Raw genomic sequence first — 22,500 nt, forward strand, 5'->3', positions numbered from 1 at the left:
AGTACACGACAGGACGCAGTATCCAGAGTACACGACAGGACGCAGTATCCAGAGTACACGACAGGACGCAGTATCCAGAGTACACGACAGGACGCAGTATCCAGAGTACACGACAGGACGCAGTATCCAGAGTACACGACAGGACGCAGTATCCAGAGTACACGACAGGACGCAGTATCCAGAGTACACGACAGGACGCAGTATCCAGTATTCAGTATTTACACACATTTATACAGAAAAACATAAACTGGAAGTTTCACAAACTTCAGATACCAATTTAGACAACAGCGATTTATTATACAAAAAGATACTTCAAATATAGTAATACTACTACTACGACTACTACTACTTCTTCTTATATTTGTGTTTCTGATTTCAGGACGCGTTTGTACCGACTCAAAGCCAGGAGGACGTGTCTCAATCCTCTGCACCTGCCAAACCGTCTGCACCTGCCAAACCGTCTGCACCTGCCGCCTCCTCTGCACCTGTCGCCTCCTCTCAGTCCTCGTTAAACTTGTGCATAAACACAGAGGTTCAGGAGGAAGACGAGGAGGCCACACAGATCGAGCCCATGGAAGAAGAAGAAACAACTCCCCAGAAACCTGCTTCAAACTCCCAAAACTCCCAGAATCCCTCGGCTCGCAGCCAGGGGAGCGCTCAAAAACCCAGCGACGCAAATCAGGCAGCGGCGAGCCAAAGCAGCATCAGCGGGTCAGGCCAAGAAACGAAAAACCAACGAGAAACACCAGAACAAGGACCAAACCCAAACTCTGACAGCCTGGAACGTGACACGCTGAACGTCAAAAACACAAAGAGTGTGACCGGTTTGAGCCAGGGCAGCGCTAAAGCTAACAGCCAACCTACCCAATCCATACCAGAGTCTGCGGCGGCGTCCCAGACCAAACTTTTGAATGTCGATCATGAGAAAACTAAAAGAAATGTAAATCAAGCGAGTGCTAGAGCGAACAGCCAGCCCACTGTGTCTGTAGCCAAAGAATTTAACGTAGATCATGAAAAAATCACAAGAAGTTTGAGTCAAGGCAGCGCTAAAGCTAACGGGCAGCCTGCCAGATCCGTCACAGAGCTGAAGGGGAGTAAAGCCGGTCTGGGCGCGTCTCAGGCTGAACTGAAGGATGCAGATCGTGATAAAACGAACCAAGGCGGCGCCAAAGCGAACAGCCGACCCGCCGCGTCCGTGGAGGAGGTCGTCATGGCGATGCAGAGCCAGAAATCAAACGGAAATGACGAAGTTTCGCCTCAGAAGACGAGTGGAAGCCAGAGTCAAAGTCAGATCACTGGAGGAGCGGGAGAAACAGAGAGAGAGCAGAGTTTGGGTCTGGTGCTGTCCCAGAGTGAGATGTTAACGTCCGGAGGAGGAACAGGAGGAGGAACAGGAGGAGGAGCAGGAGGAGGAGCAGGAGGAGGAACAGGAGGAGGAGCAGGAGGAGGAACAGGAGGAGGAGCAGGAGGAGGAACAGGAGGAGGAGCAGGAGGAGGAACAGGAGGAGGAGCAGGAGGAGGAGCAGGAGGAGGAACAGGAGGAGGAGCAGGAGGAGGAGCAGGAGGAGGAGCAGGAGGAGCAGGAGGAGGAGCAGGAGGAGGACAGGAGGAGGAGGAGGAGGAGCAGGAGGAGACAAAATGGCCGCTGATGGAAAAGACAAGCGAGAAACATCTGGAGGGAAGAGTCTGGACAGCTCTGGAGGTGAGTGATTTATTTTTTTTGTGAGTTTTTTAAAATCTTTCTACCAACATCGTCATAAAAAAAAAAGAGGTTTACAGTCATCCATGCAGGTTTGAGTCATCTAGTGCTCTCTCCTGGGCCCTATTCAAACCCTCCTTACAGCAGTACGAGTCTGTACGAGGCTCCGCCCCCAGGCTCCCACACCACAATTTTCCATAAATACACAAAAACACGACACAAAACTGAACACAACAGCTGGACAAACCTGATGTGTTGTCGTAACAGGAAAAGTCATGTGTAAGTTTCCTGCGTTAACATCTGTGTCTCGTGTTTCCGACTATAAAGCAAATTTAAAATCCTTTAATTTTCTCAAAAATGGACGGTGCTTCTTATAATCCATTGTCTTATGTTTTAGTTCTGGTTGTGTTACTGACCTTGAACTGATTTTGTGTGGGACACGGCGCTCAAAAATCTATCAGAATGTTTTAGTACGACTTTGGTAAACTATGAAGCCGCAACGCGTGATGGATTGTTGGAGCGTTACGTCTGCTGTAGCCTGGTAGTCAGTCTGACGCCCCCTAGTGTCTCCGCTCAGTTTCATTTCTCTCCAGAGACTAGGTCAGGAATCAGAAAACACTACACGGTTTGTTAAAAAAAAACCTGAAGTGTGAGTTCTGGCTCCAGCCAATCAGAGAAGAGACAGACATTCTGTGTTGTCGAGATCTGTGTTGTGATTCTCGATCGAGGATTTAAACCAGAACAAAGAGAATATTTGATGAATTTGATCTCGGGGAAAGACGTTATTGTTCTTCTTCCTACAGGATTTGGAGCTTTACAAACGTCACGACCAAACAGCAGCGATTGGTTCAATAAAAAAGTCCCCGCCTCCTGTTGAGCGAATGAATCCTAATGCTGCAGGTCACACGGTTTACACCAAGTGAAACAAAGTGAAACCAGCTCAGGAATCAGACTCGTGGTCAGGAGCCTCACGGAGTAAAGTTCTGCATCGGCATTTATGAAATCAATGAAACACGACAGAGAATATGTGTCCATTCACATAAACGTGTGTCTGTGTGCACAACCTGCACACGTATAATGTGTGAAAAGTTTCACATGAACCAACAACACGACAGAAACACAGAACAGACTGAACATCAGCAGAACACCCCTCTGTCACAGAGAGAACACCCCTCTGTCACACAGAGAGAACACCCCTCTGTCACAGAGAGAGAACACCCTCTGACACAGAGAGAACACCCCTCTGACACAGAGAGAACACCCCTCTGTCACACAGAGAACACCCCTCTGACACAGAGAGAACACCCTCTGTCACACAGAGAGAACACCCCTCTGTCACACAGAGAGAACACCCCTCTGTCACAGAGAGAACACAGAGAGACACCCTCTGACACACAGAGAACACCCTCTGTCACAGAGAGAGAACCCCTCTGTCACACAGAGAGAACACCCCTCTGTCACACAGAGAGAACACCCCTCTGTCACAGAGAGAACACCCCTCTGTCACACAGAGAGAACACCCCTCTGACACAGAGAGAACACCCCTCTGACACACAGAGAGAACACCCCTCTGACACACAGAGAGAACACCCCTCTGACACAGAGAGAACACCCCTCTGTCACACAGAGAGAACACCCCTCTGTCACACAGAGAGAACACCCCTCTGTCACACAGAGAGAAACACCCTCTGTCACACAGAGAGAACACCCCCTCTGTCACACAGAGAGAACACCCCTCTGTCACAGAGAGAACACCCCTCTGACACACAGAGAGAACACCCCTCTGACACACAGAGAGAACACCCCTCTGTCACACAGAGAGAACACCCCTCTGTCACACAGAGAGAACACCCCTCTGTCACAGAGAGAACACCCCTCTGTCACAGAGAGAACACCCCTCTGACACAGAGAGAGAACACCCCTCTGACACAGAGAGAACACCCCTCTGTCACACAGAGAGAACACCCCTCTGTCACACAGAGAGAACACCCCTCTGTCACACAGAGAGAACACCCCTCTGACACACAGAGAGAACACCCCTCTGACACAGAGAACACCCCTCTGACACAGAAGAACACCCCTCTGACACACAGAGAGAACACCCCTCTGTCACACAGAGAGAACACCCCTCTGTCACAGAGAGAGAACACCCCTCTGACACACAGAGAGAACACCCCTCTGACACACAGAGAGAACACCCTCTGACACAGTCAGAGAGAACACCCCTCTGACACAGAGAGAACACCCCTCTGACACACAGAGAGAACACCCCTCTGACACAGAGAGAAACACCCCTCTGACACACATCTGACAGAGAGAACACCCCTCTGACACACAGAGAGAACACCCCTCTGACACACAGAGAGAACACCCCTCTGACACAGAGAGAACACCCCTCTGACACAGAGAGAACACCCCTCTGACACACAGAGAGAACACCCCTCTGACACACAGAGAGAGAACACCCCTCTGACACAGAGAGAACACCCCTCTGACACAGAGAGAGAACACCCCTCTGACACACAGGGAGAACACCCCTCTGTCACAGAGAGAACACCCCTCTGACACAGAGAGAGAACACCCCTCTGACACAGAGAGAACACCCCTCTACAGAGAGAGAACACCCCTCTGTCACACAGAGAGAACACCCCTCTGACACAGAGAGAGAAAACACCCCTCTGACACAGAGAGAACACCCCTCTGTCACAGAGAGAAACACCCCTCTGACACAGAGAGAACACCCTCTGACACACAGAGAGAACACCCCTCTGACACAGAGAGAACACCCTCTGACACACAGAGAACACCCCTCTGACACAGAGAGAACACCCCTCTGTCACACAGAGAGAACACCCCTCTGACACACAGAGAGAACACCCCTCTGACACAGAGAGAACACCCCTCTGACACAGAGAGAACACCCCTCTGACACAGAGAGAACACCCTCTGACACAGAGAGAACCCCTCTGACACAGAGAGAGAACACCCCTCTGACACAGAGAGAACACCCCTCTGTCACACAGAGAGAACACCCCTCTGTCACACAGAGAGAACACCCCTCTGACACAGAGAGAACACCCCTCTGACGCAGAGAGAACACCCCTCTGACACACAGAGAGAACACCCCTCTGACACACAGAGAGAACACCCCTCTGACACAGAGAGAACACCCCTCTGACGCAGAGAGAACACCCCTCTGATCACAGAGAGAACACCCCCTCTGACACACAGAGAGAACACCCCTCTGTCACACAGAGAGAACACCCCTCTGACACAGAGAGAACACCCCTCTGACACAGAGAGAACACCCCTCTGACACACAGAGAGAACACCCCTCTGACACAGAGAGAACACCCCTCTGACACACAGAGAGAACACCCCTCTGACACACAGAGAGAACACCCCTCTGACACACAGAGAGAACACCCCTCTGACACAGAGAGAACAGAGAGAGAACACCCTCTGACAGAGAGAACACCCCTCTGTCACAGAGAGAGAACACCCCTCTGTCACAGAGAGAGAACACCCTCTGACACAGAGAGAACACCCTCTGTCACAGAGAGAACACACCCTCTGTCACAGAGAGAGAAACCCCTCTGACACACAGAGAGAACACCCTCTGACACAGAGAGAGACACCCCTCTGACACAGAGAGAACACCCCTCTGACACACAGAGAGAACACCCTCTGTCACAGAGAGAACACCCCTCTGACACAGAGAGAACACCCCTCTGACACACAGAGAGAACACCCCTCTGACACACAGACAGAGAGAACACCCCTCTGACACAGAGAGAACACCCCTCTGACACAGAGAGAACACCCCTCTGACACACAGAGAGAACACCCCTCTGACACAGAGAGAACACCCCTCTGTCGCAGGGAGAAGACACCCCTCTGACACAGAGAGAACACCCCTCTGACACACAGAGAGAACACCCCTCTGACACACAGAGAGAACACCCCTCTGACACAGAGAGAACACCCTCTGACACAGAGAGAACACCCCTCTGTCACAGAGAGAACACCCCTCTGTCACAGAGAGAACACCCCTCTGTCACACAGAGAGAACACCCCTCTGACACACAGAGAGAACACCCCTCTGACACAGAGAGAACACCCCTCTGTCGCAGGGAGAACACCCCTCTGTCGCAGGGAGAACACTCATATTCCTCTGAGTCACTGTGTTCTTTAGTCCAACACAAACTGAACCACATCAGACACAAGAGCAGATTTTTTTTTCTTCGCTTAGTTTATGTAAATGAGTCATGTGGTTTTAAGTTTAGTTTCTGTGAGATTTGTACAAATCTGCATTAAACACATTATAACATATAAACATAACGACTCTAGAGCCACATCAGCTGTTGGATATTATAAAGTTTAATTTATTTATGCAGATTAGTAACAGTAATAATAATGATATTTATATAAAAACATTAATGAGAGTATGAAAATAATGTATTTATGTAAATAATAAATTCAAATGAAAATACCTCAAATTGAAGCTTTTCTCAGCAATTTTTAGGTGAGATTAAAAAAAGAGATTAATTAGATTAATTAATTATGATCTGTAATTAATTAATCTCTCATTTTTTTTAATCACTTGACAGCACTAGCTTCTTATAGTCCGAAAAATCCAGTGTTTCCTTCCCGTTCTTTCAGATTTTTTAACTGTCTGTGTCTCGTTCTTTCAGATTTTTCGTTCCACTTCACGCTGCCGAAGGAGGGCGAGCTGATTGGTCCGTGTGTGAGTGCCACGCCCCCTCAGATCAGCGAGCTGAAGCAGTCGCACAGACACAGCACCCCCATCGGTCAGTTTCACTCACGCCTCCCTCAAACTGAAACACGAAACTGTTCCAATCCTAAACGACTCTTCCCTCGACCGCAGAGACCAACGCCCCCTCCCAGAACTCTGACGTCTCCGCAGGAAGTGACATCGTGGCCGAGGGAAGTGACGTCACGGCTGACGAGGCTGATGGGAAACTGAGTCTGAGGATGAAGCTGGTGACTCCGGTGGAAGAAGGAAACAGCGAACGCTTCAGTCTGCAGAGTCAGTACTTCAGGGCTCCGCGCAGGAGACTTAGACCTGGTTTAGTCCCGCTCTTTAGTCCTGGTTTAGTCCTGGTTTAGTCCTGGTTTAGTCCTGTTTCTGTTTCTAAATGATTTGACCTTGATCTTGTGATTCTGGAGTTGTGCAGTAACATCCTCTGACCTCTGACCTGTGTCCCTCTCCTCAGGACCGTCCCTCGGTGAGGACGTCCCCGCTGGTGTCACATCCAAGAGCGAACACAGGTGAGTCACAGACACAGGTGTGTGTGACGTGGACACTATGGATGGGCATGATTAATCGATGAATCGATAATTGATCATTAAGAATTTCATGGATTCCGTTGATTTTAATGGACGAACTGAATGTATGTGTGTGTGTCGTGACCAAACAGGTGTGTACATGTGTCTCTGCATCAGAAGGAGCGAGACACAAACAGTGGGTCAGTCTGTAACGAACCGAAGCACAAATGTGGATTTAACCAGGATTTGTAGAAGAAATTCCACACTTTCCGTTGCGTTGGGACAAGTGTGAGTCCATGTGCACAGTGGATAAAGCAGCACATATGTTTCTGTGTCCAGTGGGAAAAAGTTTTTCCAGGTGAGAGTCGCTCAATGTGGATGACGAGGCCCCGCCCCCCTCCCCCCGTACGCTGTCCTGGTTTTGACAAACACAAATCTGGTCACACTGACCTGTATTCACCTGAGTCATGTCTTTTAATCCAACACAAGTTGAACCACATCAGCGACACAAGAGCTGGAGTTTTATCTTCACTTAGTTTATGTAAATTAGTGATGTGGTTTTAAGTTTTGTTTCTGTGAGATTTGAACAAAACTGAATTAAACACATTATAATGTCAAACAGCTGATGTGGATCTAGAGTCGTTATGTTTATATGTCGTAAAATTGAATTTATTGATGCAGATTAGTGCAGATAGTAATAATAATTAGAGCCCGACCGATATATCGGTTGGCTGATATTATCGGCTGATATGAGCACCTGGAGACATATCGGCCGATATATTTGCTGATAGGGGCCGATATTTCACGTGGGCATGTTATACCTCGTTATAAAGCTTAGATTATCTACATTATGTTTATTTAATCCAATTTACAGACAGATAAATGTCCAAATATGTGGCTCTGTGTCAGTATTTATCTGTGGAGTCATTTGTCAGTGTGTGTGTCCGTACTGTCCCTGAACACACCACAGAGTCACGTGTTTGTTTGTTTACACTCACAGACATAGATCCATGTGCGCAACACTGAGATTATTTTCTTTTTACGGACAATAGGTTTGAGTCTGGATTAAAAGGACATTTATTCGTGCAGACTTGTGATGTGGGAGGAGCCTGTGTGAGCGGTGAGTGTTGGAAATACATCAACTTTGAAGCTAGTTTTGGCAATTTGTGATTAGCTGTTAGCTGCTGTGTCTCTCACACATAAACAGGCTGTTTTCTATTGGTCTATTGTAAACTGACTACATTGGCCGTATATTTGTTACTGGACCTGCACTGATATGTAAATGAGCTGTGAATAGATGTGTGAACGATGAAATTTGCGCATATAATTAATTACCGCTGCGCGCCCGTATTTACGGCTAAAGGCTAATAGCGATAGTTTCTTTACTCTCTAGTAGAGGTAAGATCTTAAGACCAAGCCCGACCCGACCCGACCCGGTCGGGTCTAAAATGTCAATCATTACTTCGGGTCGGGTCGGGCTCGGGCTTCAAATAAATATATGTTTATAAAATGTTTGCTAAAACGATGTGTGGATACTAAACTAAGGAATACTTGTTATAAAATAAATAATATGGATAAAACAGAGAAGTAATGTAATGTCATTGCTATTTAACTACTAAACAGGATCACGTGAACGCCCCCTCTTCATTTAATCATCTTCCCCTCCGCAAGTCTGCATCTATTTTGACCTGGTGTCCCCAATATGGAGGAGCAAGAAGTTAAACTAAAGGCAGGAGAACTGAAAAGACAAACACGCACCGGTAAGAGTGAGGTGTGGAAAAGCTTCAAATTGATTGTTGAAAATGCTACAGAAACTTGCGTTGGCTTCGCTGAATGTCGTCAATGTGGCGCTTTGCTTTCATACGAGAGCAAAAAGACTGGCACCTCGACGCTGAGCACTGCTCCTCCTCCCGAGTCCTCACAAATAAAATATCACTAAATATATCGGTGATTATATCGGCTATCGGCAGAACCAACTCCCATTATATCGGTGTCATATTGGCCACAACAAAATCCATATCGGTCGGGCTCTAATAATAATGATGATCATTTTAATATAAAAACGTTAATGATTAATCGATAATCGATCGTTAATTCTTCCGACGATCGATTAAGAAAATTTCATTGAATGCCCGTCCCTGGTGGACACAGGTGTGTGTGACGTGGACTCGTGTGTGTGTGTGTGTGTGTGTGTGTGTGTGTGTGTCTGTGTGTGTCTGTGTGTGTCTCTGTGTGTGTGTGTCTGTGTGTGTCTGTGTGTGTGTGTGTGTGTGTGTGTCTCTGTGTGTGTGTCTGTGTGTGTGTGTGTGTGTGTGTGTGTGTCTCTGTGTGTGTGTCTCTGTGTGTGTGTGTGTGTGTGTGTGTGTGTGTGTGTGTGTGTCTCTGTGTGTGTGTCTCTGTGTGTGTGTGTGTGTCTGTGTGTGTGTGTCTGTGTGTGTGTGTGTGTGTGTGTGTGTGTGTGTGTGTGTGTGTGTAAACGTGTCTCTCTGTTTCAGTCCGTCTGTGTTCAGTCGAGTCCGACAGGTGCACCGAGCGCCTGCCGAGGACACCTGCCCGCTCAGGTGAGGCCCGCTGCGCTCGTCTGGTCTGGTCGGTTTGTGGTGTTGTATTAAATCGTCCGTGTCCCGCAGGAGTCCTCTGTTCATGTCGCCTCAGAGGAACAGCCAATCAGACGCCTCCGTGCAGGAAGTGACATCACACTCCGCCACGGCCAATGAAAACGGAGCAAAGAATCTGTCCCAGAATCCACCTGGAGCAGCCAACAGCCTCGACAAGGTGAGTCTGAAGCGAAGAGGAGGAGACTCGACACACACACAAGACACACATGTTTACATCAGGGTTTTATTCTGAATTTATTTAACATGTAAATAATAACAATGATCATAATAATAATAATAATAATAATAATAATAATAATAATAATGATGTTTCTTGTTGTTTGGTGTTAAACTGGTGAAATGTTTTTTATTTCATGTGTGTGAGCGTCTGGGGAGGGAGGTTCTGATTGGACAGAAACACCAACAGATTTAAACACAAACATTTGAGCTGCTCCTGACTTTTCTGTCGTCTGGGTTTGTGGTTCCTCCACCGACACAAACACCGTCCAGACTGTTTGGACCCGACGTGGTTCTGATAATTGGTGCAGCGTCTGGAGAATCGTCTCATCACACTTTCAGTCTGTGAGATGAGGAGGAGAAGGGAAGAGTGTTGGAGAAGGAGGAAGAAGACAAAAGCTCAGCCCACTCCCACATCCCGCTCACAAATCCAAAGAGACGTGGATCAAAGTCCCGAGACACGACTGGACCAGGACCAGAACTGGACCAGGACCAGGACCAGGACCGGATCAAAGAACGACATGACGAGCGTGAAGCACCAGAGTAATTTTAACAAGAACAAACCACAAACAGGATCCACCAAACAAACTCCCTCACATTTAAAATCAGAACAAAACAAACTCTTACTTCACTGTGAAGATTCAATCACAATCAACATTTTCAGTAAGAATAAAGTGTTTACACCAGAGGTGTTCACACTTTTTCAGCCTGTGAGCTACTTACAAAATGACCAAGTCAAAATGATCGACCTAATACAAAGCCAAACAAACTGCACTGAAACACTCTGTGGCCCTTTTTTGGACCCTCCCCCACAGTTTGAGAACCTCTTCTTTAAGAGAACTTCCTCTGGCACTTTACACAAAACTGTGAAAAAACTGAAGGAAGATTTTTAAACCTGTTTTTTAAAGTTCCAAACTTTCCAAAGTTTCATTCTTTTGTGGTTTTGCAGTGATATTCACCAGCCTCTGCACGTTTACCAAACCAAACACACATCGTGACAAACACAGAGACACGGCGATCTACCCACACGACCTTGGCGATCGACTGGTAGATCGCGATCGATGTATTGAACACCTCTGGTTTACATGGACTTTTAAAATTGGAATTTAGTTTTGTTTAGAATTAAACCCTCATGGAAACGTGGAAACTGTGATTTAAAACATTCGCGGCTGAAAAGTGAAGTGTTTTTATGTGCTGCTGTTTCCAGACAGACCCCGAGACTCCGCCCCCTCGCAGAGGAGGGCCCGCCCACCGCCGACACGTGCGCACCATCCAGGAAGTGCGCACGACGGTCACGCGCATCATCACCGACGTTTACTACGAGGACGGCAAAGAGGTGGACCGCACCGTCACCCAGGTGAGACCGGGACCCGGGTGAGACCAGGACCAGGACCAGGACCAGGACCAGTCTGTGCTTAGACTGGGTTTAGGTCCTGGTCCAGTTCAGGTTCTTGTCCTGCTTCAGTCCTGGTCCTGGTTCAGTTCTGCTTCTGGTTCAGTTCTGGTTCAGTTGTGGTCCTGGTCCTGTTTGAGTCGTGGTTCTGGTCTCTGTCAGGAGTCGGACGAGCCCGTGGTCCAGTTCCAGGTGATGGACGTGTCTCCGAGTCGGACGGGCAGCAGCTCCGTGACGTCTGGAGACCTCGCTGACATCAGCTCCTCCACCTGCACCACCGGGACCACGTCCAGCTCCAACCCCGACAGGACCGACAGGACCGACAGGACCGCCGACAGGCCCACCTTCCTCCCTCCGCCCAGCAGAGGGGCCAAAGCCAACAGGTAGGGCATCTGACGCAGGAGCGGTGGAGAACACAACGTCTCTTCTTTGATTTGTGACTAAACCTTCTGAGTCTGAGCGTCTCTAACTTCTCCTCACAGCTCCTCTTCTCCTTTCCTTCTTTGTCTCCTTTCTCCTTGTTTCCTCCATTGCTTCCTTGTTTTCTCTCCTTCCCTCCATCCGTCTTTCACTCTCTCGGCCTCAGGAGAACAGGAGGAACATTAGCAGCAGGTGGAGGAGGAGGAGGGGGGGGCCGGCGTAGGAGCAGCCCTGGGTCTGGTCCTGGGTCTGGTCCTGGGTCTGGTCCTGGTCCTGGGTCTGGGTCTGGTCCTGGGTCTGGGTCTGGTTCTGTCAGTCCCAGAGGTAAAGCCAGAAGAGGGCGCCCTCCATCTCGCTCCTCCCCCCACAGGTAAGCCCCACCCCCTCCTCCAGGTGAACGGATAAGCCCCTCCCCCAGGTGAACGGATAATCCCTGCCCCCTCCCCCAGGTGAACAGATAAGCCCCACCCCCTTTCCTCAGGTGAGCCTCTTTGCCGCCAATGATGTTTCTGTGTCGTATGAATTCTGAACATTATAACCGACCAATCAGTCGCCTTCTTTCCCCGAAGCCCCTCCCACTATCATTAGCAGCGCTGTCAAACATGTTGCTAAGCGACCGCTCCCAATAAACAAACAACCTCAGTCCTGAACGACTCCACAGAGTCTGAAGTGTCACTGACGAAGTGTCTGTGTGTGTGTGTGTCTGTGTGTGTGTGTGTGTGTGTCTGTGTGTGTGTGTCTGTGTGTGTGTGTGTGTGTGTGTGTCTGTGTGTGTGTGTCTGTGTGTGTGTCTGTGTGTGTGTGTCTGTGTGTGTGTGTGTGTGTGTGTGTGTGTGTCTGTGTGTGTGTGTGTCTGTGTGTGTGTGTGTGTGTGTGTGTGTGTGTGTGCTGTGTGTGTGTCTGTCTGTGTTGTGTGTCTGTCGTGTGTCTGTGTGTCTGTGTTGTGTGTCTGTGTGTGTGTGTGTGTGTGTGTGTGTGTGTGTGTGTGTGTGTGTGTGTGTGTGTGTGTGTGTGTGTGTGTACACATGCTGCTCCTCAGGGGTCAGAGGTCAGAGTGTCCCCTAACCCTGCTGTGTGTCGTGTTTGTCAGAGCGCCCCCCGCAGGTCCAGACCCGCTGGCTCAGGTCTCGGTCTCAGACTCTCAGAGCTCGTCGGGCTCCAGCTTCGTGGGTCTTCGCGTCGTGGCGAAGTGGTCTTCAAACGGGTACTTCTACTCCGGGAGGATCATCCAGGACTTCGGGGTCCAGCCGGGCCCGGGCCCCGGGTCCGGACCGGGGGAAAACCGGTTCAGGCTCCGGTTCGACGACGGATACGAGTGCGAACTGTGGGCCAGAGACATCCTCCTGTGTGACCCCATCCCCCTGGACACAGAAGTGACGGCCCTGAACCAGGACCAGACCTACTGCACAGGTCTGGACCAAGACCAGGACTAAGACCAGGACCAGACCTACTGCACAGGTCTGGACCAAGACCAGGACTAAGACCAGGACCCAGACCTACTGCACAGGTCTGGACCAAGACCAGGACTAAGACCAGGACCCAGACCTACTGCACAGGTCTGGACCAAGACCAGGACTAAGACCAGGACCAGACCTACTGCACAGGTCTGGACCAAGACCAGGACTAAGACCAGGACCAGACCTACTGCACAGGTCTGGACCAAGACCAGGACTAAGACCAGGACCCAGACCTACTGCACAGGTCTGGACCAAGACCAGGACTAAGACCAGACCAGGACCAGACCAAGACTTGGGTCTAAACCGGTCTGTGTGTGCAGGTGTGGTCCGGGCCCATAAGTTGGACGGTTCGGAGCTTCAGTACTGTGTGGAGCGAGGAGACCAGAGGTTCTGGTTCTGTCGGAGTTCTGTGATCCTGAGTCTGGACCAGGGGAACCGTCTGAGGGACAAACACAGTCTGGGCCCGTACACGCCGCCGCCCGCCCTCGGGACCGCCGCCGACATCAGCCTGGGTACCGCCGCTCAAGAACGTCCACACAAGTGTCCCCACGCGAGTGGACACAACTCATTATCATATTCATGAGGCTCATTATCATATTCATGAGGCTCATTATCATATTCATGAGGCTCATTATATTCATGAGGCTCGTTATCATATTGAGTTGGAGTGACACTTTCTAAATGTTAAATGACTTAAAATAATTTCAATAATTTGTTTTACAGATAAATAAAAAATCTAACATGTTTGTAAAATATATACATTTAAAAAAGTTAATTAATCTGAATCTAATATCGTGTGTTTGTCAGATTGTCTAAATCTAAAATGTTTTACAGATCATTTAAGTCTAAATCGATTGTTTACGTATGTAAACACGGTTCTATGAATGAAAGTGAACCTGTAACCACGTGACTACAACCCTCGGGTCAGGAGCATTATGCCAAATTAAACACACCTGTGGGTGCGCGCTACACCTATATGAATGGCGCGCGTGCACACACTCACCCTCTTTCTGACGACTGGGCGTAACCAGCCAGCCAATCACCGACATGTGACCAGGACGGTTACAGGTTCACTTTCATTCATAGAACCGTGTTTACATACGTAAACAATCGTTCTATTTCATTTCAGTGAACCTGTAACCACGTGACAACAGTGGCCAAATCAGTCACAGGGAAGGTGAGGTGGAACCCATAAGGACACACCATGTGATAAATAAGTAAGCACATCAACCACAAGTGCAAGTGCATGAGCAGCTTTATTGCAAACATAGAGCAATCTCATAATAACAAACACAAAGTGTCACCCATCCATCACAGCCACTAAAACAGCAGAGGGGATGGTGGAAGCAGGCAAATTCAGCCTGTAAAACTTGGCAAAGGTAGAGGAGGATGCCCAACCAGCAGCACTACACACCTCCTCCAAAGGTGCACCCCTGAACAGTGCCCAAGATGCAGCCATTCCCCGTGTAGAGTGAGCAACCACTCCATGCGGGGGAGGCTTCCCTGCGTGATTATAAGCCATCGCAATGAGATCAACTATCCAGTGGGCCAGCCGCTGTTTTGTAACAGGCCTGCCCAACGTGGATGTGCCATAGCTCACAAAAAGGTTGTCCACTGAGCGAAGCAAGCTGGTACGAGCCACATAAACCTTTAGGGCCCTTACGGGGCAAAGTGCATGCAGCCTCTCAGCATCCTCAGAAGAGTGAGGTGGAGTATAGAAGGACTCCAAGACCAAAGGCTTAGCCACATAATTCCTAGGCAACACCTTGAATAGGAAGGCGGGGTTCGGCAGGAGATGTACCACCTCATTCTTGTCCCCAAAACGCAGGCACCCTGTCCCAACGGAAAGAGCAGCAAGCTCCCCCACTCTCTTAGCCGATGATATGGCAAGTAGAAAGAGCGTTTTCAAACTCAGGACCTGCAGGTCCAGGTCAGACAAAGGCTCAAAAGGAGGCAGGCAAAGTGCCCCGAGGACTACCTGCAGATCCCAAGATGGGAGCAAACGACGTCTGGAAGGGCAACGCCTCCTAACACCCTTCAAAAACTGTGTTGCAAGGGGATGCGACCCAGGGGTGAGCCCATCACACCGCTCATGAGCTGTAGAAATGGCAGCAAGATATCCACGTAAAGTGGATTCCGAGCGCCCCTGATCCAAAAGGTGCTGTGGGAAGGACAACACCACAGTCATGTCACAGGACACAGGGTCTACACCAGTCCTGTGGCACCACCCAGCAAACACGCTCCACCTACACCCGTAGAGGCGTTGGGTGGACTGTGCCCGTGCGGCCTGTAAGGTGTCAACAACAGCCCTGCTCAGCCCAAGAGCATGCCAGCGCTGCCGTTCAAGGGCCATACATGAAGATTCAGGACTTCGGGCCGAGGGTGCCAGATCTTGCCCGGTCCCTGGGACAGCAAGTCCTTTCTGGTTGGGAGGCGCCACGGTTCCCCGTCCAGCATCTCGTACACCTCGGACATCCAGGGTCTCTGCGGCCAGTTCGGTGCCACTAAGAGAACTCGTGCCTGGAACAACCTCACCCTGCCAAGCAGAGCTGGAAGGAGGCAGTGGAGGAAAAGCATAAAGCACCCCTGGAGGCCAGTTCTGGCTCAGGGCATCTACCCCCAGTGGTCCTGGTAGGCCGGTCATCGAAAATCACAGGGGACAATGAGTGTTGTCCTCTGTCGCAAATAGATCCACTGAGGCCTGACCGAAGCGGCACCATATCTGATCCACCACCTGGGGGTGTAAGCGCCACTCGCCGGGATGAGGAGCGCCTCTGGACAGCAGATTCGCTGCAACATTGAGGCCGGGAAGGTAGAAGGCTCTCAGAGACATGTCCTCTGACTGGGCCCACAGAAGGAGCTGGCATGCTCTGGCGTGCAAAGACGGAGACTTCAGACCGCCCTGATGATTTATGTAAGACACCACTGCAGTGTTGTCCGTTCGTACCATCACCTGCTTGCCCCTCACCACTGGGAGGAAGTGCTGCAGTGCCAAACGAACAGCCTCCATCTCGAGGAGATTGATGTGCCAACTCCGTCGTACAGAGTCCCAAGTCCCTCGGGCAGTCCTGCCTTCGCACACAGCTCCCCAGCTCTTCTCTGCATTCAGGTGAAGACCTAAAGAAGTTAGATGGTCGAGAACGACTGTAGTGTGCTCGCGAGCCATGCTTGGGGACGGAGTGCACACCAGCCAATCGTCCAAATAGTTCAGCACTCTGATACCCCTCCTCCGGAGTGGGGAGAGTGCGGCATCGATGCACTTTGTGAAAGTTCAAGGAGACAGTGACAGGCCAAACGGGAGCACATTGTACTCGTAAGCTACACCTCGGAATGCAAACCGCAGGTAGCGACGATGACCCGGATGAATGGGCACATGAAAATAGGCATCGCGTAGGTCCACAGTCGTGAACCAGTCGCCTGCTCGAATGGCCTGAAATAATGCTGTCAGTTTGAGCATCCTGAACAGGAGAACCTTGAGGTACTTGTTTAACCTCCTCAGGTCGAGAATGGGGCGGAAACCACCTGTGCGCTTTGGGACAAGGAAATACGGGGAGTAGAACCCCTGATTTTCCTCCTGTGGATCCAGTGGACGTATAGCCTTTTTGGAGAGTGAGGCCGAGATCTCGCTGGCAAGCACTCCTGAAAGAGACTGGTCTCCCACCTTTGTCCATAAAATGCCCCGAAAGCGTGGAGCGTGGAGGCGGAATTGCAGACGGTAGCCGCACTCCAGGGTCTTTAACACCCATGGGCATGAAGTACACTGGCGCCAAGCACTGAGATGGGTGCTTGAAAAACTTGACGCCAGCCGGAGCGCATAGTCAGGAACGCTGGGCAGACTTGGGCGGACCCCGTGCACCGCGCTCCCGAGAACGAGTACGGACCTTCTGTCGGCCCATTCGGGGAACAAAGGCCTGTCTACCACCTCCAGAATCCTGTGAGGAACCCGGACCCACTGACTGAGGTCTTTGTGGGCCAATACGTCTCTCTGGGGCCATCCGAGGACGCGACCTCAAGAGCCCCTGATTGCGCATGGTTCGACTGCGCATTCGCACTTTTTGGGCTTCATCCAAGGCTGCCTCTGCAGCCGCACCAAACACATGACCAGGCGAAATGCTAGCTCCCAAAACAGCAGCATGTTCCGCCTCCGACAAGGCCGTCTGGCTCAACCAAATGTGGCGCCTGGCCATGGTAAGATGGGCCAAGGAGTTACCCAGGACCTTGGCCTGAGCACTCGCTCCCTGAATCACCATATCCATGATATTAGTCAGTTCAGGCATGAGCTCAGATGGGCTCTTAGAATCCAGATCTCGGATCAGGCCCTCCAGATACACCAGAAGTAGAGCACTGGTGTTTGCCAGTCTAGCAGCCATGGCAGTAGACTGATAGGCTTTCGCCACAAAGCCATCAGTAGCCCTGCACTTCTTATTGGGATGACGGGCGACCCGGCCCGAAGGGGATGCCCCAGCCAGGAGTGCAAATGAAGGTTCGACCTGTAGGGTCCCATCCAACCCATGCTCAGCAGCATTGTGAAGCACACTTAGTGCAGAGCGGGGAAGCAAAGCTTCTCTTGGCCGAGCCCACGACTCGTGGAGACGGGAAACAAAATCCAAATAGACGGGCAAAAGGGCATAGCCCTGGCGGCTCGAACCCCGATCTAATGCAGAGCTAAGTTAGCATAACAAATGCACAAGCCGGCTACATAGCAAAGTTTGCAACCGGCAAACGGGAGCGATACACTCACCAAACTGCAACAAAATTGACACGGAACGCCAGGGGGGTACTACAACAAGGAGCAGCCCAAATCAGCGATGATCCGTGAACAAAACGGCGAAAATCTCAAGCCGCGCGGCATAAGCTCTCAACGACCAGGAGGATAGAAAGAGGGTGAGTGTGTGCACGCGCGCCATTCATACAGGTGTAGCGCGCACCCACAGGTGTGTTTAATTTGGCATAATGCTCCTGACCCGAGGGTTGTAGTCACGTGGTTACAGGTTCACTGAAATGAAATAGAACTAAATGTTTGATGTTTTTTCTCAGATAATCTGGTTGAGGGGAAGAGGAAACGTCGCGGGGCTCAGTCGGCTCTGGCCACGCCCACTCGCTCCCCCCGAGCCCCCCGCCCCAAACCCGGCCCCTCTCCTGATCCCGGTACTGATCCCGGTCCAAGTCCTGGTCCTGGTCCGAGCTCCGGGTCCAAGAGGAAGCTGGTCTGTGAGCGGACGCCTGCGGCCAAGAGGGGGCGCCGAGGAGCCGGTAAACTGGACTTTTAGAACCAGTTTAGAAAAAATCTGTTCAGACGAGACGAGGAGAAGCAATCACACCAGGTTTTATCGATTTGATCCAAAACATTTTCACGTTTCACTTTGTGTCTGTGGGTTTGTCTCCGCAGAATCGGCAGGTTTTTATTCAAGATCAATGAGATTTTACTAACAAAAAACAAAAAAACACTTTGGTCTCGTGATGGAGAAAAGATTTTAACATTTTAAACAAACATAAAATATTCTGGATGTTTTGATTTGATCTTTTTACTTTATTTTAAGTTTTTCTTCCAGATTTGTAAAAGATTCTGATGATTTGTGTGAAAGTGTGAACTTTGACCTCAGCAATGAATTTAAACTAAAAAAAAAAAAAATTATTCACCTGTTTTTATTTTTTATTTCACATTTTACACCAAAAAGAACCAAAACTAAACCAGAACTGAACCATGACTGGACCAGGTCTGGAACAGGACTAAACCAGAACTGAACCAGGTCTAAACCAGGTCTAAACCAGGTCTAAACCAGGACTGAACCAGGACTGAACCAGGACTAGGCCAGGACTAGGCCAGGACTAGACCAGGACTAGACCAGGACTAGACCAGGACTAGACCAGGACTGAACCAGGACTAGGCCAGGACTAGGCCAGGACTAGGCCAGGACTAGGCCAGGACTAGACCAGGACTGAACCAGGACTAGACCAGGACTAGACCAGGACTGAACCAGGACTAGGCCAGGTCTTGTGAGTCCGTTGGTCGTGTCGTCTGTGGTGAGTTGTTGAGTTTGGGTCAGACTTTTCTCTTTGTTTCTGTTGTTGTTGTTTTTGGGTTAAAGTTTCACTGTGGGACTTTTCTGGTGGAGGCTTCGTCTCCATGGAAACCTCATCACTTCCTGTTTCCTCTGGGGTCACACCCAGACTCACCGGGGCTCAGACTTTTACACTTGAGTAGAACAAGACTCTGATCATCTGCAGTGACGACACAAACACTCTGTGTGTGTGTGTCTGTGTGTGTCTGTGTGTCTGTGTGTCTCTGTCTGTGTGTCTGTGTGTGTGTGTGTCTGTGTGTGTGTGTGTCTGTGTGTCTCTGTCTGTGTGTGTGTGTGTGTCTGTGTGTGTGTGTCTGTGTGTCTCTGTCTGTGTGTGTCTGTGTGTGTGTGTCTGTGTGTGTGTCTGTGTGTGTGTCTGTGTGTGTGTCTGTGTGTGTGTCTGTGTGTGTCTCTGTCTGTGTGTGTGTGTCTCTGTGTGTGTGCGTCTGTGTGTGTGTGTCTGTCTGTGTGTCTGTGTGTGTGTCTGTGTGTGTCGTGTGTGTGTGTGTGTCTGTGTGTGCTGTGTGTGTGTGTGTCTGCTGTGTGTGTGTGTGTGTGTGTCTGTGTGTGTGTGTGTGTGTGTGTGTCTGTGTGTGTGTGTGTCTGTGTCTGTGTGTGTGCTGTGTGTGTGTGTGTGCTGTGTGTGTGTGTGTCTGTGTGTGTGCTGTGTGTGTGTGTGTGTGTGTGTGTGTGTGTGTGTGTCTGTGTGTGTGTGTCTGTGTGTGTGTGTGTCTGTGTGTGTGTGTGTGTGTGTGTGTGTGTGTCTGTGTGTGTGTGTGTGTGTCTGTGTGTGTGTGTGTGTGTGTGTGTGTGTGTGTGTGTGTGTGTGTGTGTGTCTGTGTGTGTGTGTGTGTCTGTGTGTGTGCTGTGTGTGTGTGTGTGTGTGTGTGTGTGTGTGTGTCTGTGTGTGTGTGTGTGTGTGTGTGTGTGTCTGTGTGTGTGTGTGTGTGTGTGTGCTGTGTGTGTGTGTGTGTGTGTGTGCTGTGTGTGTGTGTGTGTGTCTGTGTGTGTGTGTGTGTGTGTGTGTGTGTGTGTGTGTGTGTGTCTGTGTGTGTGTGTGTGTGTGTGTGTGTGTGTGTCTGTGTGTGTGTGTGTGTGTGTGTGTGTCTGTGTGTGTGTGTGTGTGTGTGTGTGTGTGTGTGTGTGTGTGTGTGTGTGTGTGTGTGTGTGTGTGTGTGTGTGTCTCTGTGTGTGTGTGTGTGTGTCTGTGTGTGTGTGTGTGTCTGTGTGTGTCTGTGTGTGTGCTGTGTGTGTGTGTGTGTGTGTCTCTGTGTGTGTGTGTGTGTGTGTGTGTGTGTGTGTGTGTGTGTGTGTGTGTGTGTGTGTGTGTGTGTGTGTGTGTGTCTGTGTGTGTGTGTGTGTCTGTGTGTGTCTGTGTGTGTGTGTGTGTGTGTGTGTCTGTGTGTGTCTGTGTGTGTGTGTGTGTGTGTGTGTGTGTGTGTGTGTGTGTCTGTGTGTGTGTGTGTGTGTGTGTGTGTGTGTGTCTGTGTGTGTGTGTGTGTGTGTGTGTGTGTGTGTGTGAGACGCTCACAGGAGGCAACAAACAGAACACAGTCTGAATCTTTGTTGTCGTTTTTCCAGACGTTTTGTGTTTGTGACAAAAACATGACCAGAGTTTGTTTAAATGGTCCAGTCATTCTACCATAGACACACATGTACAACACCCCCAGTGTGACGCCACTGCAGACGATCCATGACACATCACTGCTCCTGTGTTCACACGTGTGTCAGGTGCCCTCCTCCCCGTGTGTCAGGTGCCCTCCTCCTTGCGTGTGTCAGGTGCCCTCCTCCTCGCGTGTGTCAGGTGTTGTCCTGGTGTGTGTCAGGTGCCCTCCCTGTGTGTCAGGTGTCGTCCTGGTGTGTGTCAGGTGTTGTCCTGGTGTGTGTCAGGTGCCCTCCCTGTGTGTCAGGTGTCGTCCTGGTGTGTGTCAGGTGTCGTCCTGGTGTGTGTCAGGTGCCCTCCCTGTGTGTCAGGTGTCGTCCTCCTCGTGTGTCAGGTGTGTCGTCCGTCCTCGTGTGTGTCAGGTGTCGTCCTCGTGTGTGTCAGGTGTCGTCCTCGTGTGTGTCAGGTGCGGTCCTGACGCCCCTGTCCTTCTGTCCAGCGGCGCAGGCGTCGGCGTTGAACACGTCGGACAGTGACGCGGCGGCGCTGGGGTCATGTGACCACGCCCCCGGAGCGTGTGACTCGTCCTGTGACGTCATCGCCACCCACGGGCCACGCCCCCAAAACCCCGCCCTCTTCGAGAACTTCGTCTTCCTCCTGACGTCGTCTTCAGAGAGAGACCGACTGAGCAACAGGCGAGACGACGAAGGTGAAAAACGACAACGACAACAGACGTGTGTGAAGTCTCCTCCGTCAAACGCACAACTGCACAAAAACTACACACAAAACCACCTGAGTTTGTGGAAAAGTTTGTTATTTTATAAAAAACTGCTCCAGACGTTTCCTCAGACTCGACTCGTCTTCGTTTCTCTTTAGTTTTGTTGAGTTTTGTTAAAGTTTCCGTCGTCAACTGAACACAAACAACACAAAACACACACACACACACACAAAACAACACAACCCAAACACACAAACGACATTTAGATTCATCGACCTAAAATAAAACTGAAAAAATCTGAAGAAACAAAATCACACAAACAAACAACAACTTTACAACACAAACCAACACCCAAACCACTGACGGGGACTTCACACACCAGAGGATGAGGAGTTGTATGAAAAGTAACAGCCTTCTGTGTGTTGTGTGTCATGTGTGTGTGTTCTGGTTGTGTGTCATGTGTGTGTCGTGTGTGTGTTGTGTGTCATGTGTGTGTGTTCTGGTTGTGTGTCATGTGTGTGTCGTGTGTGTGTTGTGTGTCATGTGTGTGTCGTGTGTTGTGTGTGTGTGTTGTGTATGTGTTGTGTGTCATGTGTGTGTGTTGTGTGTGTTGTGTATGTGTTGTGTGTCATGTGTGTGTGTCGTGTGTGTGTGTGTTGTGTATTGTTGTGTGTCGTGTGTGTGTGTGTTGTGTATTGTTGTGTGTCATGTGTGTGTGTCGTGTGTGTGTGTGTTGTGTATTGTTGTGTGTCATGTGTGTGTGTCGTGTGTGTGTGTGTTGTGTATTGTTGTGTGTCATGTGTGTGTGTCGTGTGTGTGTGTGTTGTGTATTGTTGTGTGTCATGTGTGTGTGTCGTGTGTGTGTTGTGTGTATTGTTGTGTGTTGTGTGTGTCGTGTGTGTGTGTGTTGTGTATTGTTGTGTGTCATGTGTGTGTGTCATGTGTGTGTGTTGTGTATTGTTGTGTGTCATGTGTGTGTGTCGTGTGTGTGTGTGTTGTGTATTGTTGTGTGTCATGTGTGTGTG

At 50.0% G+C, this 22,500-nt stretch overlaps 1 protein-coding gene across 1 annotated transcript in view; it reads left to right on the forward strand.

Moving 5' to 3' along the window:
• tp53bp1 (tumor protein p53 binding protein, 1) overlaps positions 1 to 22,500 on the forward strand; it is a 33,888-nt gene that overhangs the window by 6,283 nt on the left and 5,105 nt on the right. Inside the window, exons 11-23 of the mRNA XM_055154880.1 lie at positions 380 to 1,548; positions 1,614 to 1,702; positions 6,394 to 6,510; positions 6,588 to 6,749; positions 6,937 to 6,991; positions 9,484 to 9,549; positions 9,619 to 9,763; positions 11,030 to 11,179; positions 11,378 to 11,598; positions 12,726 to 13,045; positions 13,413 to 13,604; positions 18,130 to 18,345; positions 21,257 to 21,466. Coding sequence (XP_055010855.1) covers positions 380 to 1,548; positions 1,614 to 1,702; positions 6,394 to 6,510; positions 6,588 to 6,749; positions 6,937 to 6,991; positions 9,484 to 9,549; positions 9,619 to 9,763; positions 11,030 to 11,179; positions 11,378 to 11,598; positions 12,726 to 13,045; positions 13,413 to 13,604; positions 18,130 to 18,345; positions 21,257 to 21,466 — 3,112 coding nt within the window. The remainder of the gene's footprint in view (positions 1 to 379; positions 1,549 to 1,613; positions 1,703 to 6,393; positions 6,511 to 6,587; positions 6,750 to 6,936; positions 6,992 to 9,483; positions 9,550 to 9,618; positions 9,764 to 11,029; positions 11,180 to 11,377; positions 11,599 to 12,725; positions 13,046 to 13,412; positions 13,605 to 18,129; positions 18,346 to 21,256; positions 21,467 to 22,500) is intronic.

This window comes from Boleophthalmus pectinirostris, unplaced genomic scaffold (genome assembly GCF_026225935.1).
Source record: "Boleophthalmus pectinirostris isolate CB_2022bp ecotype Guang Dong unplaced genomic scaffold, ASM2622593v1 HiC_scaffold_19, whole genome shotgun sequence".
Classification (NCBI taxonomy): domain Eukaryota; kingdom Metazoa; phylum Chordata; class Actinopteri; order Gobiiformes; family Gobiidae; genus Boleophthalmus; species Boleophthalmus pectinirostris.